Source organism: Lepus europaeus, chromosome 10 (assembly GCF_033115175.1).
Source record: "Lepus europaeus isolate LE1 chromosome 10, mLepTim1.pri, whole genome shotgun sequence".
In the NCBI taxonomy this organism is placed as follows: domain Eukaryota; kingdom Metazoa; phylum Chordata; class Mammalia; order Lagomorpha; family Leporidae; genus Lepus; species Lepus europaeus.
The window spans coordinates 64,520,092-64,538,933 of record NC_084836.1 but is presented as its reverse complement, the minus strand read 5'-3'; the positions used below and the strand labels follow the sequence as shown (position 1 = coordinate 64,538,933).

General features: G+C 47.4%; 1 protein-coding gene across 1 annotated transcript in view; it reads right to left on the bottom strand.

Annotated features, from left to right (window-relative positions):
- CS (citrate synthase) overlaps window positions 1-7,216 on the bottom strand; it is a 28,032-nt gene extending 20,816 nt beyond the window's left edge. The window contains exon 1 of the mRNA XM_062203453.1: window positions 7,019-7,216. Within this exon, the coding sequence (XP_062059437.1) occupies window positions 7,019-7,060 (42 nt within the window). The 5' untranslated portion in view covers window positions 7,061-7,216. The remainder of the gene's footprint in view (window positions 1-7,018) is intronic.
- Between the last annotated feature and the right edge of the window lie 11,626 nt (window positions 7,217-18,842).

Sequence of the window (18,842 nt, the reverse complement as noted above, 5' to 3'; positions counted from 1 at the left end):
ATCTTAAAAAATAAATAATAAATAAAAAGAACCTTTATCTTAAAGGGCCAGAAAGGAAAAAACATTAATTAGTACACCCAGGAAATGCTGTCAAAGACTTGCCTATAATAATGAAGAGTATTCCTGGAAGAGGGTGTTGCCCAAATCATTTACCAAGTATCCAACAATTACTCCTCTCTTCCCCAAATTCTGCGAACAAAATAATCTTATGGGATAACCATTTACTCAATAATGCAGTTGATTCCCTGTTACTCCTCTTAGCCTATTACTATCAGGCCACATCTACCATCTTTATTCTACAGGGGAGAAAATAAATGTTCTTTGATTCTGTACCCTAGGCACATCTAGACCATGTCCTTGCCATATACCTAGGAGCTCCAATATTAAAACCTTGAGAGAGATGCTCATAATTTTTAATAGGCCCTGGGCCTTTGTCAACAAATGACTGGAGCTTGCCAAGCCAGCAGTACTAGCTCAGCCGAAAAACACAATGAACTAATAATCAGTACAAAGTATATTACAGAGGTTTCCAATGCAAAAGGACAATTTACATTAAGAAACAAAGGCTCCTCTCTCTTCAGAACCAGGTCAGAAAACTAAAGCCATTTAACCTCTGCGTTCCACAATGGTGATATTGGAAGTTGGCCTACACTATTCAGTCAGGGCACTTAATAGCCTTAACAGAGCAGTCTTCAGATTTCATACTCTGATCCATATCATACTCATAGGAGTTTTCTTAGTACTCTCACCTAACAGGGGACAGCCTTGTGGCACAGCAGGTTAAGCAGCTACCTGTGAAGCCGGCATCCCATATGTGCACTGGTCTGAGTCCCAGCTGTTCCACTTCCCATCCAGCTCCCTGCTAATGTGCCTGGGAATGCAGTGGCAGATGGCTCAAGTGCTTGGGCCCCTGCCACCCACATGGGAGACCAGGATGGAATTCTAAGCTTACTGAAGCTGTTTAGGGAGTGAACCAGTGAATAGAAGATCTCTCTGTTACTCTTTCAAACAAATAATCTTTAAAAAAGAAGAAAAAAAAAAAAAAAGGAAAGAAAGAAAATAGTTTTACCTATCATTTTCCAACAGTCTCTTTGCTCAAGGTACACTAATTCATTCAGTTGGGGAAGACCACAAGATATTACTTGAAGTTCAGAAAAAACTCAAATCCTAAATTTTCCTTTCAACAGAAACTCTTACCATTCTGTAACTGAACAACTATTTATTAAACACCTACTTTTATGCATACACTAGTGGATAAAAGAGTAAAGGATCAGAAACTTCAGTTCTCTGTAATCAAAAACCATTCTTTCACATCTCTTAGTTCTTACATGTTTTGGCTCCTAATGCTTGCTGCTCCAAGGATTTACATGAAACTTTTCCCAAGATATTTGAAAAAAAAAAAAAAAGGGGGGGGGGGAGGGTGTCGAGGAAGAAAATTCTAGAGAAACCTGACTAAAACATTACTGCTTAGGGCAGTTAACTTTTTTTATTTTGACAGGCAGAGTTAGACAGTGAGAGAGAGACAGAGAGAAAGGTCTTCCTTCCGTTGGTTTACTCCCCAAATGGCCGCTACTGGAAGAGGAGCAACCGGGACAGAATCCGGCGCCCCAACCGGGACTAGAACCCGGGGTGCTGGCGCCACAGGCAGAGGATTAGCCTAGTGAGCCATGGCGCCAGCTAGGGCAGTTAACCTTAAAAAAACAAACTGAGAGACAAAGCTCCCATCCGCTGGTTCATTCCTCAAATACCTTGGAAGGCCAAGGTTGGGCAAGGGCCAGGGCCAGAGCCAATGCCCACCAGTGTCTGTCTGCTTTAGCAGGAAACTGGGAGTCAGGAGCTAGAGCTGAACAGTAAACAGATATGAGACATGGTATTTTAACAATTTGGCCAAATGCCCACGCAAGCAGTTACTTTTTTTTTTTTTCTTAAGATTTATTTGACTCCTCTTCCAGTCCAGCTCTCTGCTGTGGCCAGGGAGTGCAGTGGAGGATGGCCCAAGTGCTTGGGCCCTGCACCCGCATGGGAGACCAGAAGGAAGCACCTGGCTCCTGGCTTCAGATCGGCGCAGCGCACCGGCCATAGTGGCCTTTTGGGGGGTGAACCGACAGAAAAGGACAGACCTCTCTCTCTCTCACTGTCTAACTCTGTCAAAAAAAAATTTATTTGAAAGGCAGAATGACAGAAAACGTCCATCTGCAGGTTCACTCCCCAAATGGTCACAACAGTAGGTCTGGATGAGGCTGAAGATAGGAACTTCACACTGATCTCCCATATGGGTGGCGGGGGCATTAGTAGGAATCTGGATAGGAAGCAGAGTAGTCGGGACTCAAACTGGAGCTCCACTATGGGTTGCCAGCAGCAAAGTGGTGCCAAAGGCCAGCCCCTGAGACAGTTACTTTTGAAGCTGATGTTTTAAAAAAAGATTTTATTTGAAAGGCAGAGTTACAGAGAGAGAGAGAGAGAGAGAGAGAGAGAGAGAGAGAGAAAGAGAAATACAGAGAGATCGATCTTCCATCTGCTGGTTTACTCCCCAAAGGGCTGTAACAGCAAGGCTGGCCCAGGCCAAAGTCAGGAGCCTGAAACACCATCTGGGTCTCCTATGTGGGTGCAGGGGTCAAGCACTAGGCACACTGGCAGGGAGCTTGATCAGAAGTTGAACAGACAGGACTTAAACCAGCGCCCATATGGAGGTCAGCATTGCAGGCAACAGCTTCACCTACTATGCCACAATGCTGGCCCTGAAGCTGATTTATAGAAGGGTTTTCATGTGGCTTTCCTGGCCTAACATTGTGGTTTAAGCATTATCAGTCAACTGAAGTGCTTGAAAAAATACAAGTTTCCAGATTCCACCCCATCTCTACTGAATCATAATCTGAAAGCAAGACCCAGGAATATGCAACATAAACAAGAATCCCAAGTAATACTGAGTATACAGAACTTTTAAAATGGCCGCATGTCAGGGCCCGGGTTGAGGGGTAGCAGGTTAAGCTTGCGATGCTGGCATCCCATTTGGGTGCTGATGTGAATTTCGGTCACTCCACTTCCAATCCACCTCCCTGCTAATGGCCTGGGAAAGCAGTTGATGATGGCCCAAGTGTTTGAACCCCTGCACCAATGTGTGAAACCTGGAAGTACCTGTCCTCGGCCTGCCCCATCGCTGGCTGTTGGAATCATCTGGGGAGTGAACCAGCAGATGGAAGCTTTCTCTCTCTCCCCCTCTCAAATAAATAAATCTTTAAGTAAAATAGCAGCATATGGGGTGGGCATTGTGGAGCACAGGGTTAAGCAGCCACCTGAGGAGTCTCAGTGGCTCCATTTCTGATCCAGCTCCTGCTAATGCACCTGGGAAAGCAGCTGAAGATAGCCCAAGTGCTTGGACCCCTGCACCCCTATGGGAGAGCCAGAGTTCCAAGCTCCTGACTTTGGTCTGGCTAACCTCAGCCACTGCGGCCATTTGGGGAGTGAACCAGAAGATGGAAGCTCTTTGTGTTTCTCCCTCTCTCGTTAACTCTGCCTTTCAAATAAATTAAAAATAAAATGACAGCATGCTCAAAGAAATACAAGGACAGGTGAAAGAAACATTGAAAGACGCTAACAAAGAGCTATTGCTAAAGTTGCTTCACTACTGTTTTAAATTTCACATCCTACTCTAGAGAGAAAGCACTGACACAGAGCAGATGGAATTACTGTGACTTTTCTGAGATACACCGAGTCGAGTTTCCTGTCTGCTACCCAGCTTGGATTCTAAGAACGTCAGCCCTCCTTTTATTCTGTTTACTTCTCCACTGCCCACCATACTGTCCTAACTGCCACCCTGTGCCCAGGCATCCACTTATCTGCTACTATCTAAAATCCACTAATAACAAATGCAATGAATCATCGCATCACTGGCACACAGTAAGCTCTTCCCCCTCCCCCCAATCTCTGGCCCCTCTAGTAATCATCAAGGAGTCAACATTACTTTGCGTAGGCTGATAAAGTAAGGGCTCAGAGATCTGAGCCCTAGTCTTTAAAATTCTGGGCTGTGAGTCTAATTGAACATCTCATAGGAAAAAACCTGCTCAGTCTTGCTGAATCCAATTTAATACTAGGACTTAAATACTTGTTAAAAATTTGCAGTGGTGCAGTGGCTCACTTGGCTAATCCTCCGCCTGCTGTGCCGGCACCCTGGGTTCTAGCCCCGATTGGGGCGCCAGATTCTGTCCCGGTTGCTCCTCTTCCAGTCCAGCTCACTACTGTGGCCCGGGAAGGCAGTGGAGGATGGCCCAAGTGCTTGGGCCCTGCACCCGCATGGGAGACCAGAAGGAAGCACCTGGCTTCTGGCTTTGGATTGGCGCAGCGTGCCAGCCGTAGTGGCCATTTGAGGGGTGAACCAACAGAAGGAAGACCTCTCTCTAACTCTGCCTGTCAAAAAAAAAAAAATTTTGCAAGGGTATTAAGTCCATTGAAAAGGAACCACTTGTATTCACTATCTTGAAAATGTCTAGACATAACCTAAAAACATTTTTGGGTTGATTCCCTCAAAGTTTCAAATATCCTAGTGTGGAGGAGCAAATCTCAGGGGGTACAAAAGTGACTCCCTTTAGTCAGGATTGTTGACTTCAAGAGTTCAGAGAAGCAAACTGGTGCCCTATTCTCCAGTTCCCAGCCCAAATCGAAACCCAGACTGTGAAAAGACCTTTTTTAAGTCATAAAGCTGAGGCACCCATAGCTAATACTAAGGTGACTCCTTAATATTAAATCACTTGAATAAGCAAGACAAATAATCTGAAGGCTCTGATTCAGCTATCTCTCCAACTCAGGTGTTCATATGAACTACCCAACAACGGGTACGATGGACAAATAGAACAATGACTAGCACTTTTGTCTCCTAGCAAGGTTAAAAATGAAACTATAGCCGACCTTGAAAATCAAAGTGGTAGTGATCAGTTCTCCCAGATTAGGAGACTACTCACAAGTAAAATCTATTACCAATTACAGCTACCAATTAAGCTGCAGGCTAATCTAGAAAGCTCAAGCAGGTGCTAGCAATGCTGACAAGCTGAAAGGCTTCTCAGTATCCTGACCACATCACTCAGTTTTCAAGAAATTTCCACTCCTAAGCTTCTAGGGCTTTGCTAATTTTAAGGGTCAAAATCTTTCTAATAGTTTCCAATTTAGGCCGGCGCCGCGGCTCACTAGGCTAATCCTCCACCTTGCGGCACCGGCACACCAGGTTCTAGTCCCGGTCGGGGTACCGATCCTGTCCCGGTTGCCCCTCTTCCAGGCCAGCTCTCTGCTGTGGCCAGGGAGTGCAGTGGAGGATGGCCCAAGTCCTTGGGCCCTGCACCCCATGGGAGACCAGGAGAAGCACCTGGCTCCTGCCATCGGATCGGCGCGGTGCGCCGGCCACAGCGCGCTACCGCGGCGGCCATTGGAGGGTGAACCAACGGCAAAGGAAGACCTTTCTCTGTCTCTCTCTCTCTCACTGTCCACTCTGCCTGTCAAAAAAAAAAAAGTTTCCAATTTATAGGTTTCTGGGATCCTCAGGTCCATCAATAAAGTAAACAATGACAGCCACAATTGTGTAGCTCTGTCATCTCAAAAGCTCTCTGAGCTTCCCAAGAGGCTTAAAAGAGAAAATACATTCAAAAAGTAAATCCAACGCCTTTCTCAAATTCAAATCCACTGTAGTGTTTAGACACTCTGGTGTAGGTTAAGAGCTCTGGAATGAGCTAATTTTAGCGTCCCCTATTCTGCCCAAATGCTATCTAGAACTTGCTTCACTTCCCAAGAGGTTTTCTTACACTGTTCCTTGGCAGCAGGAGAAGCAACAGCCAAGCGAAACAAGTATCTCTCGAATGATCAGACTCTACCTTGCCACTGCGTGCCTGGAAGAACCCTAAGGTAAATCCTAGGAGTTTCACTTTACCTCTGCCAGCTCTGTAAGAGAACACACAGCAAACCAAAACCATTCTACGGCTCGCCCTTCCCTCCAGGTGCCCAGGGCTTTAAAACGCCCGCAGCTGAAAGTGCAAACTCTTTGCCCAAGTCAAGGTCACCTGTGGGAAGGTCCCGGTTCGATCAGAGGGCCAAGACTCCTCAGCACAGCAGTTTCCGTTTAAAGAGCCTGTTACCCGGAGCCAAAAAATGCTGGCAATTTTAACTTGCAGCACCATTATCCGGAATAGTTCTTATTTCTGTGACCCAAAAGGCAACAAATGTTAAGTAAAGATCCCTAAAGAAAGAGAAAGTTCTCCTGGGTACAGCAGGCTGCATGAAGTTCAACTGCAAAACCTGGGCGGGCAAGTAGTAGGGTTGGTCATGTGACCTTGGCATTCGCAGCCCTTCGAGTATCTTCGTTAACTGGCTTGCTGTTCCGTGCAACAACCTTTCTGGTTCTTTCTCCTATCATGTGAGAAATCAAGCAGGTTTTATAGGAGTGCTCCACCCTGCCCAGGCTCCTCCTATATATTAAGAGTAAGTTCCAGAGTCCCAAGGACAAAGAGGACCTGAGGGTCCCACTCCTCTGGCCGACACGGCACGGCCACGGCGTGGTCACTGAAGGCTTAAGTGATTGTGCTGAAGAAACAGAAACGGGTAGCCCTCCCTACGAACCAGAAGCCAAAATCGGCCATCGGTCCTGCTCCGGCCCCGGGGCCGAGGGGCCGAATCTGCTCACACCGACCTCCTCCTCCGAAAAGATTCTTCCCCTAGCTCCAGTGGAAGCACACCTCTTCTCCAGTGGCGGCTCCCTCTCCCCCTCAGCCACGCGAGGTTGACAGCCGGGTCGGGCCTCCTCACTCGCCCTATACTGCAGGCCGGGGCGCACGGCGTTCACCTCACCCCCGGGAGCCCGAAGGGCAGCGCAGCACATGGCCCTGGCAGCTCTACGCAGGACCGGCGGCCAGCCAAGGCCAAGGTCCCTTTAAGGCGCGCAGGGGTGCGCAAGGGTGTGGGCGGGAGACCCCGGCGCCCGAGGGCCTGCGGTCGCCTCAGCCCCACCCTGGGACGCCGTGCTCCCTCCCTGCTTGCTCACCTTGGCTCCCAAGAGCCGGGCGGCCGCAGTGAGTAAAGCCATGGCGGGTGAACTCCGGGATCTGGTGGGGAGGGAAGATGGGGAGCGCGCTGCGGCAGGTACGGGAGCCGCAGCTGCTGCACCAGAGGCCGCGCCGACGGTGGACAAGGTTGAAAGGAGGCGGCTGAGGGAAAGGGTAGACGAACCGGCGGCGGCGCCCAGCCCGGGGTCCTCAGCGAGGACCCGCCCACTGCCCGGAACTTGATCCCGCCCCTCTCAGGGGACTCGCCTGGGGCTCCACCATTGGTTCAGTGCGGAGGAGGGGCGGGACCTGAGCCGCTGACAGTAGTTGGGGCGAAGAGGATTGGGTCGTCCACGTTAGGCTAATTAAGTGTGGCTGCCGAGGATGGGGGAGGGAGAGTAGGTGGCTAAGCGTGTGCCTGAGAACTCAGTTAACTTCCTTTGGGTTTCCCTTTGCCCTTAACACATTTGAGGTTGATTGTAATGTAATACTAAAGAAAAAGCTCCAGGACTCAGGCTGTGAAGGTCCTGAGAGCCAACTCCTTAAATATGTCATCGTGACAACTGATATTTGCTCGTTCCTCCTGCTCTTTGCCTTGAATAATGTCTGGTTAAAGACTTCATGACCATGGAGATGACATCATGTGGAAAACAGGCTATGATGGCACAGTTAGCTGCTTGGTGGAGAACATTTTTAGGTCCGCAGAGGAGGCTACATTATTCCAGATACCAACACACCTGTGTGGAGAAGAGCCTAAATTTTTAGTGCCCTTTGTCAACTGTCACTTATGTCTAAGGCCAGGAAATCAAAGTCTTACAAACGTTCCTGTAATATGAAGGCTTCCGGGGCATGTCAGAGCCTCCAGTCCTGGTGTGAGTGGTGTGAGGAGTCGGACAGGTTAATAGGTGGAGGAGAGCTTTTTTTTTTTTTTTAAGGTTTATTTATTTGAGAGACCTAGTTACAGAGAGGCAGAGAGAGAGAGAGAGAGAGAGAGAGAGAGAGAGAGGTCTTCCATCCACTGGTTCACTCCCCAAAAGGCTGCAACAGCCTGAGCTGGGCTGATCTGAAGCCAGGAGTCAGGAACTTCTTCCAGGTCTCCCACATGGCTGCAGGGGCCCAAGCACTTGGGCCATCATCTACTGCTTTCCCAAGCCATAGCAGAGAGCTGGATCAGAGGTGGGGCAGCCGGGATATGAACTGCCACCCACATGGGATGCCAGCACCGCAGGAGGTGGTGGCCTTACCCATTATGCCACAGTGCTGACCCCTGGGACTGTCTTGCAAATGCCTGAACTCATGTTTGTTTCCAAGCCAGTCCCAAGTAGTTCACTGTTGACTTGGCACTATTGGCCTAAAGTGGGGTTTTTGGGTAAAAAGAAAACTAAATTCAAATTCAACTAAAATCTAGAGATGTCTTTGGTAAATAACAATCTCATGCACGAGAATTTGGTTCAACTGTACCTAGACATTGGGTTTAAAGGAATTTCTTTTGAATCTAAGATCACTGCCTTAAAAAAATTGCCTTGTAACTTGCCAAACTTGCTTTGTGACTTGGTTTAACAGATGTGGATGAGATAGAAATGGGTAATCACCGCTTATTATAGGCCCTAAGGTGTGTTTTGCAACCTCTGGCTTATGTCACTGATTTCCAGCTAGAGTTTTACAAACAGGAGTAGAAATATAAATGTAATTTTGACCTTAATTCAGATAAAGTATGATATAATATCAGCATCTTAAGTCATCTAGGTGTAATTGCTAAACATAAATTGGGCAAAAGTAAGTGAAATAAATGTGTCTAAGTGTAAATGTTGGTACTCTTAGCACTTATACTCTATGGAAAAACTATTTGGCTTTGTTAACAAATACGTTTTCATAAACTGCCTATGAAAAGTAGTTCAACACTGCTTAAATGTAATTAAGGCTGAAATCTGAAGTGTTATCTTATTTAGAAAATGTTGTCTGGGGCCAGTGCGCCTCTCTCTCTGTGCCTCTGCCTCTGCCTCTCTCTAACTCTGCCTTTCAAATAAATAAATAAATCTTAGAAAAAAAAAAAAGAAAATGTTGTCTTAATCTAGAGATTTTTAAAGGGATATTTCTCTCTCTCTCTCTTTTTTTTTTTTTTTTTTGACAGGCAGAGTGGACAGTGAGAGAGAGAGACAGAGAAAAAAGGTCTTCCTTTTGCCGCTAGTTCACCTTCCAATGGCAGCCGCAGACGGCGCACCGCGCTGATCCGATGGCAGGAGCCAGGTGCTTCTCCTGGTCTCCCATGAGGTGCAGGGCCCAAGGACTTGGGCCATCCTCCACTGCACTCCCTGGCCACAGCAGAGAGCTGGCCTGGAAGAGGGGCAACCGGGACAGAATCCGGTGCCCCAACCGGGACTAGAACCCGGTGTACCAGCCCCGCTAGCCGGAGGATTAGCCTGTTGAGCCACGGCGCCAGCTAAAGGGATATTTCAAAAAGGAAATCAACAGGAATATTTGAACAGTTTTAAATCTCAGATTTTGAAAGCTGAGCATCTCCTTTTAATAGTTTTTACTAGATGACTCAGTTTTCTAGCCAGCTCCAGTAAGCTTTTTTCTCTTTCCTACTTCTGACTCTATTAAAATTGTTCCAAGTTATGAGATATGATTCCATGTGCTCACTCTTATATTTAAGGTTTTATTTCCTTCCAATTTTTGGGATGACCAAAGAGACAGATTTTGTGTTCTGTTGAAGTAATCTTTGTTCTCTTAATGTCCCTGTTTAAGTTCTGATTGTTTAAAAACAGCTGAGTTTTAAGAGTTACATTGTTTAAATATACACTTATTCTTATTTTTTTTTATTTGACAGGTGAGTTACAGACAGTGAGAGAGAGAGACAGAGAGAAAGGTCCTCCCTCCGTTGGTCCACTCCCCAAATGGCCACTACGGCCAGCACTGCGCCGATCCGAAGCCAGGAGCCAGGTGCCTCTTCTAGGTCTCCCTTGCGGGTGCAGGAGCCCAAGCACCTGGGCCATCCTCCACTGCCCTCCCGGGCCAAGCAGAGAGCTGGACTGGAAGAGGAGCAACCGGGACTAGAACCTGGAGCCCATATGGGATGCTGGCGCTGCAGATGGAGGATCAACCAAGTGAGCCATGGTGCTGGCCCCTTAAATATATACTTATTCTACAGCATTTGAGTGATCACCTTATAACAGTGATCAAATCTGGTCTATATTATGTCATCATGTTAAGGGATCCTGTTTCTAACAGATATTTTAAACCTTCTTGGCATCTTTGACAGGCATTCAAACAATCAAAGTTCCAAATTCTTTGGACTTTGATATTTCAGTTGGGCCCCTGGAAATATCAAAGGATATCTCTCTCATATTGTAGAAGACACCAACTATTAAGGCTATTTGGAATATATTAAAGTAAATATATAAAAATATATACATTTTATTTTATAAAAAGAAAAATATATTAAATGTCACCATGTGAAGTGTTGCTAAATTTTAAGTTATGATAACATAAAATGCTACTGATATAAATGTCCAAATGTTACAAAAGTCTAATATTTTGTTGTGTTATCAGACATGATGCTTATCTTAATGAAAAAGGCCTTGAGTCCTAAAGGGGATAAATGCTTTATAAAATCTTACAGGTGCTTTCTAAACTACCGTGTGGAGTAAGCAAGTGTTGGTTAATGAGTTTATAATTTTAACCATAGCTATTGAAAGTCTTTTTAAAGTCCACTGTTTTGTATTCTCCAGACACTAAAAATCAGATTTCCTGCTCATGAAAGTTAGAACATTGTTGGCGGCTCTGGGTTTAGATGTGTTCTCTTTTAGGTTCCACAGGATTTTTTTTATCCCTGACCTCTGTTGTATTCAGTAATTTGAGATAGTTCTGTAAGCAGATAAAGCCAAGAATGGACTACAGAGTCCAAATGAGAAAAAGTATGGTTCATTTAGGTTACTAAGAGCAGGAAATAATTCTAATTTATTGATGGTAATTTTTAAAAAAACAATTAAAGATTTTAAGAAGCTATTATTGAAACTGCTTTATTGTTCTATCCTGTAATGTTATGTATTAAAAGTATGTACATAGGGGCTGGTGCTGTGGTGTGGCAGGTAAAGCTGCCATCTGCAGTGCTGGCATCCCATATGGGCACCGGTTCGAGTCCCAGCTGCACCACTTCTAATCCAGCTAGGTGCTGTGGCCTGGGAAAGCAGTAAAAGATGGCCCAAGTCCTTGGGCCTCTGCACCCACGTGGGAAACCTGGAAGAAACTCCTGGCTCCTGGCTTCCTATCAGCACAGCTCTAGCCATTGTGGCCATCTGTGGAGTGAGCCAGCGGATGAAGACTTCTCTTTCTCTCTGCCTCTGCCTATCTATAACTTTGCCTTTCAATTAAATAAATCTTAAAAAAAGTTGTTGGTAGAAAGAAACTAAAGGGGGCCAGCGCTGTGGCATAGCAGGTAAAACCACCACCGGCAGTGCCAGCATCCCATATGGGTGCCAGTTCGAGACTCAGTTGCTCCACTTCTGATCCAGCTCTCTGCTATGGCCTGGGAAAGCAGTAGAAGATGGCCCAAGTCCTTGGGCCCCTGTACCCACATGGCAGACCTGGAAGAAGCTCCTGGCTCCTGGCTTGGGATCAGCCCAGCTCCGGCCATTGTGGCCATTTGGGGAGTGAACCAGCAGATGGAAGACCTCTCTCTGCCTTTCTGTAACTCTGTCTTTCAAGTAAATAAATACATCTTAAAAAAAAAAGAAGAAGAAACTAAAAATGTTTCATTGACATGTCTGTGCTTAGGTTTGCTGGTCAAACAAGTTACACTTGTGTTAGATATTTAAGCAATGTTTCCAAATACATGTACTCTTATCTTGAAATTTATAGAAGGCAAATGTTTTCCTAAGTTGTTATTTAACAATTAAAATTGCTTGCTAAGTTTTCACTTGATATTAAGCTACTAAGAGCAAGCAATCTATGAAGCCTGATTTGTCTCCTCATTTCTCCTCTATTCTCTTCAACATGGGAAACTGACTATTCTAAAGGACTCTCCAGGATGTACAGTTTGATATTTAGTCCTTATAAAGGGGATGGCTAACGTTTTTCTGTATTAATAGCCTGGCCACATATAGAAAACCAAATAGCATCATCTAAACAAGAGCTTAAGTTATGATTTCACAGCTAGATTTGCTTTCCCGTGGGCACAGTAAACAAGCAAAACCTCCCTTTTCTTTTTCTTTTTAAAGATTTATTTTATTCTATTTGAAAGACAGAGTTACAGAGAGAGGTAGAGACAGAGAGTCTTCCACCTGCTGGTTCACTCCGGCTGCAACGGCCGGAGCTGCGCCAATCCGAAGCCAGGAGCCAAGAGCTTCCTCTGGGTCTCCCACGTAGGTGCAGGAGCCCAAGGACTTGGGCCATCTTCTACTGCTTTCCCAGACCATAGCAGAGAGCTGGACTGGAAGAAGAGCAGGGACCAGAACCAGCGCCCATATGGGATGCCAGTGCTTCAGGCCAGGGCGTTAACCTGCTGTGCCACAGCGCCGGCCCCAAAACCTCCCTTTACAAATAAAAAGTTTTAATTTGAAGTCTTTAACTTCAAAATTTATAGACCGTTTGCATAAGGTGGCCATCAAGTGTGATCCTAAAGTGAGGACGTAGCTCTCCTCAGGGGCATCATCTTATCTCACAGGGAGAACACTGTCAGAACATGCCTGTGACTATAGATTTCTAGCTCAGGCCACCAGAGATTAGGGAGGGGACTGAACACCCTGTTGGCTGACATTAAAAGCTCCTCCGAAGTCTACCAGAAACCAGGAGGAAAAGAAGCAAGCTAGGCAGTAGGAGCAACATAAGGACAGGTGGCAGGACAATTAGTAATAGCTTTTTTTTTTTTTTCCCAAAAAAATTTATTTATTTGAAAGGCAAAGTTGGGGTGGGGAGTCTTCCATATGTTAGTTCACTCCCCAAATTGCCACAATGGCCAGAGCTGGGCTGATCTGAAGCCAGGAGCTTCTTCTGGGTCTCACATGGGTGCAGAGGCCCAAGTACTTGGGCCATCTTCCAGTGCTTTCCCAGGCACATTAGCAGGGAGCTGGATTAGAAGTGGAGTAGCCAGGATTTGAACTGGCACCCACATGGGATGCTGGTATTGCAGGCAGCGGCTTAACTGGCTATGCCACAACGCCGGCCCCAATAACAGCTTTTACCCAGTGATCTGCCATCAAGGAGCCCCAACAGGCCAGTCCACCCCAGACGGCATTGGTTTTTGATGTGGAAAGCCAGGAGGTCGTCAGCCTCTGAAGAGCCTGGTTGGCTCTGCCAGCCAAGAGCTGGGTCACTGGAAACAGAACTGCCCTGCAATCGAAAAATTCCCAGGTCAGAGCTTGCTGGCTCTAAGCTGAAAAGCCCTTCACTCTGCCCAGCTTCCAAAGTAAACACTGCTGTTGTTGGGATGGCCTAGGGTCAGTACACTGCGGGCAGAACTGTAAATCTCCTTTTAGAGATGCCAGCTCTCTTCCCCAGCCAGCTAGGTAATGGAAGTCAACAGGGTGCCTTCCCTAAGGAGGTTCACACCTCCCGTATGATGTTTAGTCCAGTACCCAACGTGAAGAGACACACAGGTCTGGACCCCGTATGTACCTGGCCAGGCCTTAACGCCCACCTGATTATCATCAAGCCCCTCCTCTCAGTTTCTATTTTTCTTTCAATGGGAAAACTTTGTTAAGTCCTCTAGTAATGACCCTGCCCTCTGTTTAGACTCTGTATTTTAATCTGCTTGTTAGATTCACTATCTCCAGTCTTTTTTTTTTTTATATAAATGTTACACCAATCATCTTTTTTTTTTTTTTTTTTTTTTTTTTTTTTTTTTTTTAGACAGGCAGAGTGGACAGTGAGAGAGAGAGAGACAGACTGAAAGGTCTTCCTTTGCCGTTGGTTCACCCTCCAATGGCCGCCGCGGCTAGCGCGCTGTGGCCAGCGCACCGCGCTGATCCGATGGCAGGAGCCAGGTGCTTCTCCTGGTCTCCCATGGGGTGCAGGGCCCAAGGACTTGGGCCATCCTCCACTGCACTCCCTGGCCACAGCAGAGAGCTGGCCTGGAAGAGGGGCAACCGGGGCAGAATCCGGAGCCCCGACCGGGACTAGAACCCGGTGTGCCGGCGCCACAAGGCGGAGGATTAGCCTGTTGAGCCACGGCACCGGCCTATCTCCAGTCTTGAAACAGCGAGACTTCTAGATGGCCATGCACGTGAAACCTCGGATGGAAGCAGTTTCTCCATAGCTCCTGCTTGAACCCTGTCTTGACTGCCATTCCCTACTCTGCCCCTGGCTTTTTATCATGAGCAAGCCAGACAGGGCAAATAAGATTACAAATCAGGTCTTCTGATGGGTTGTCCCCACCTTGTAACTAATGATTGTGGTTTTTCCCCCGACATTGTGCTTAGAAACCCCACTACCACCAGCCTCTTTGGGTTTCGCCTCTCCAGGAGCCCCACTCCTGGCCACTCCACCAGGTCTCTGACTTCAATAAATCTTGCTTTTCTCTCTGCCTTGTCTGCTCGGACATTCTCCTTCCACGGGAGACACAGAACGGAGGTAACCTTTTGTCAGTTTCCTCTGGCACCACTACCATTTCACCTGGAACGCTGGGTTTCAGTCTCAGGGCTACCCCTGTCACAGAACCCCACACGGCCAGTCTGCCCTGTATCTAGCCACAAGATCAGGAAGTGGACACTCAGTCTTCATGCCAGATCAGGCATTTGGCCCCCTCCCTGTCCTATCACTCTCTCTGAGCCTCTGGGCATTTCTCCTACTTGGCTGTGTTCTGTCCTCTCTTACCCCGTGCTCCCCAGAGACCACTGAATGACCCATGGCACTAAAGTGATCGTCCACACCACAAACTCCTCTGGGTAGACAAGACCACTGGACTTTTGTCTCCCTGAGTCTGTCATTATCACTGACCCAAAGGCAGAGGGGAACTGACCCAAAGAGCAGGGCACCTTATCTATAAACCCCAAGCCACAAGTGAACAGCCTTTTTTGTTTTGGTGTTTTTGTTTTTTTTTTTTTTTTTGACAGGCAGAGTTAGTGAGAGAGAGACAGAGAGAAAGGTCTTCCTTCTGTTGGTTCACCCCCGAAATGGCTGCCACGGCTGGTGTGCTGTGCAGATCCAAAGCCAGAAGCCAGGTGCTTCCTCCTGGTCTCCCATGCAGGTGCAGGGGCCCAAGCACTTGGGCCATCCTCCACTGCCTTCCCGGACCACAGCAGAGAGCTGGACTGGAAGAGGAGCAACCGGGACAGAATCTGGCGCCCCAACCGGGACTAGAACCTGCTGCTCACCTGTGAACAGCCTTTTTCACTCTCCGAGACATGGCAGTAACAACCAGAGTCACCGGTCTCAGGATCCATTTCAGCCAGCTTTAGATAGACCTCATTTATAAAGACAGTTTCATAGCCCAGACCTCAAAAAAAGAGAAAAAAAAAAACCTGAAAGCCTTATTCTCCCTTCCCCAGTTTCCTCATAGTTGGTGTCACACCTGTCAACCAGAGCTCCCCAGGCCTGGGGATCAGACAGGTCTTAGGAAAGTAGTCCACAAAGAGAAGCCACACAAAGTCCCCGAGCAGCACTGACCGCAGCCAACTCCCTGGCAACTTCAAAGCTTCAGTGATCAATATTGGCTCCCAATTTAGCATCTCACAGGGGATTTCCTCCTAACCCTAGAATAGTCTGACCTGGTTCCTCCCCTCCGGTTAATCATCCACAGAGACTAGCCGGCAGACCAGAGGACTGAACTCTGCTGCCCCAGGAGACAGGTGGCATGCTCAGGATGAGGCTACTGAAGGGCCAGCTGGGTGACCGGAGGGGTGACCTACTTTGGAGCTTTTGTGATTGCAGAAACAGTGAGGAACTGCAGTGTTCTCAGCCCTTGACACAGGGTCCCGGAACACAAGCCCCGCAAAGCCTTTATGGACTTTTCTGAAGTTGTCCAGTCCTGATGCCCACTACTGTGAGGGCACTGAGGAAGCCCAGGGATCAGAGGGGCTAACCGGGAACTCACAGAAGCTGGCGGAGGGTCTCTTTCTGAGCACGGTGGAGGCCTGGGCACATAGAAAGTTAAGGGAGACGTTAAGAATAAGGCAGGTGAGTGAGTGCTAGGTCCAACTAGACAGTATTTTTTAAAGTTCATGGAAAAATGGAATAAAAAATGTGAGCTGCTTTTGGTGCAAAAACATTTTTTGGTAATATGTGGAACATGCATATTATGAAAAAACTATGCGTGCATTTCAAAATTTTCTTTGCACCCAAATAAACGCATTTTATTTCTTCCATGAACTTTCTGAAGTACCCTCATACAACAAAGTGCCTGGTAACTAAAGGAGCATTAGAGAAGATGAGCATGGAGGTCATCCTGACCTTGGGAGGATCTCTTTAAAATGGACAGGGACAATGGTGCCTTCTGGTGGCCAAAGTGGGACAATACAGCCTGAATTTAAATCCTTTCAAAACTGCATGGATAAACCCAACTTACTTAAAAGCTTAATAGCTAAAGTTTGAGTAGTTACTATTACCAGAGGCTAGCCAAATATGGTATTTGTATTAACTCCCAATAACGTCTAAGAAATTTAGGTAATATTAATTAATATTAAATATGTAGTTAGTGTCTCTAAAACGGGAAACCAAGGTTTGGATGAAGTATCCCGTCCAGGGTCACAGCTCATAATTGGCATAGCCAGAATTCAGACCCAAGCCAGCCTCACTGCAGAGCCTATCTCTTATCTACTAAGCTTTGTTGTTTATATGATGATTGAATGTGAATTATCAGCTGTAACTCAGTAAGGAGGTTACTGAATCACTGTCAACTGGGAACATGAGCTCAATGTGTCGCTATATTTAATGATATTTTAAAAGAAAAGGAACGCTGGGCCGGCGCCGCGGCTCACTAGGCTAATCCTCCGCCTTGCGGCGCCGGCACACCAGGTTCTAGTCCCGGTCGGGGCACCGATCCTGTCCCGGTTGCCCCTCTTCCAGGCCAGCTCTCTGCTGTGGCCAGGGAGTGCAGTGGAGGATGGCCCAAGTGCTTGGGCCCTGCACCCCATGGGAGACCAGGATAAGTATCTGGCTCCTGCCATCGGAACAGCACGGTGCGCCGGCCGCAGCGCGCTACCGCGGCGGCCATTGGAGGGTAAACCAACGGCAAAAGGAAGACCTTTCTCTCTGTCTCTCTTTCACTGTCCACTCTGCCTGTCAAAAAAAAAAAAAAAAAAAAGAAAAGAAAAGGAACCCTGCTCTTACCTGTAAAAACTTTGCCTATCTATACCTGAAAAACATGATCAATGGTGACCTCCAGAAAATACATAAAGGTAGGAGAGACAAAGACTTAATACCTAAAATGGCCAGAGGGGTAAAGTGGACTTCTTCAGGGGAACAGACCTGAATGGCAGAACAGAATGACACAAGGCTTTTCTGCTACAGCTTACTAGAATCAGAGGGCAGGCATGCAAACTTGGAGGTGGTCTCCAAACAAATTCTCGAAGTACTGCTTTAAGGGCCAGTGTTTGATGCAGCAGTTATTACTGCCTAGGATGCTCTCCCCCGACATGGGAGTGCCTGGTCTGTGTCCTGGCTGCTCTGCTAACGCACACTCTGGGAGGCAGCAAATGACGGCTCCAGCCCTCGGGTCACTGCTATTCATGTGGGAAGCCTAGAAGGAGTTCTCAGCTCCCAGCTTCAGCCCTGGCACTGTGGCTCAATAGGCTAATCCTCCGCCTGTGGCGCCAGCACACTGGGTTCTAGTCCCGGTCGGGGCACTGGATTCTGTCCCGGCCAGCTCTTTGCTGTGGCCTGGGAGCGCAGTGGAGGATGGCCCAAGTGCTTGGGCCCTGCACCCCATGGGAGACCAGGAGAAGCACCTGGCTCCTGCCTTCGGATCAGCGCGGTGCACTGGCCGCAGCGCGCTGGCTGCGGTGGCCATTGGAGGGTGAACCAACGGCTAAAGGAAGACCTTTCTCTCTGTCTCTCACTGTCCACTCTGTCAAAAAAATAAATAAAAAGGCCGGCGCCGCGGCTCACTAGGCTAATCCTCCGCCTTGTGGCACCGGCACACCAGGTTCTAGTCCCGGTCGGGGTACCGATCCTGTCCCGGTTGCCCCTCTTCCAGGCCAGCTCTCTGCTGTGGCCAGGGAGTGCAGTGGAGGATGGCCCAAGTCCTTGGGCCCTGCACCCCATGGGAGACCAGGAGAAGCACCTGGCTCCTGCCATCGGATCGGCGCGGTGCGCCGGCCGCAGCGCGCGCTACCGCGGCGGCCATTGGAGGGTGAACCAACGGCAAAAAGGAAGACCTTTCTCTCTGTCTCTCTCTCACTGTCCACTCTACCTGTCAAAAAAAAAAAAAAATTAAAAAAATAAATAAATAAAAAGAGTTGTAAATGAGAACATGTGTTGCTGTTATTTGCATATTCAGCTTCTCATCCCAATCCTATATTTTAAGGATTCTTGTCCCTGTGTGACTCCTTCTCAACTGTAGAAAATTCCTCTTAAAGTTATTATCAAAGGATCGTGTTTTCAAATAAATTTTCCTAGTTATACCTGGAGCTTTATTACTATGGAAGTATTTAAGTTCTAACATTTAAAAAATTATTTATTCTAAAGGCATAGAATGAAAAAGATCTTCCATCTGCTGGTTCACTCCCCAAATGCCTGCAATAGCAGAGGCTGGGCAAAGCCAGGAGCCAGGAATGCCATCCAGGTCTCCCACATGGGCATGAGAGGCAAGAACCTAAGTCCCTGAGCCTTTATCTACCTCCCAGGTGCATTAGCAGGAAGCTGGATTAGAAGTGGAGCCCAGGCACT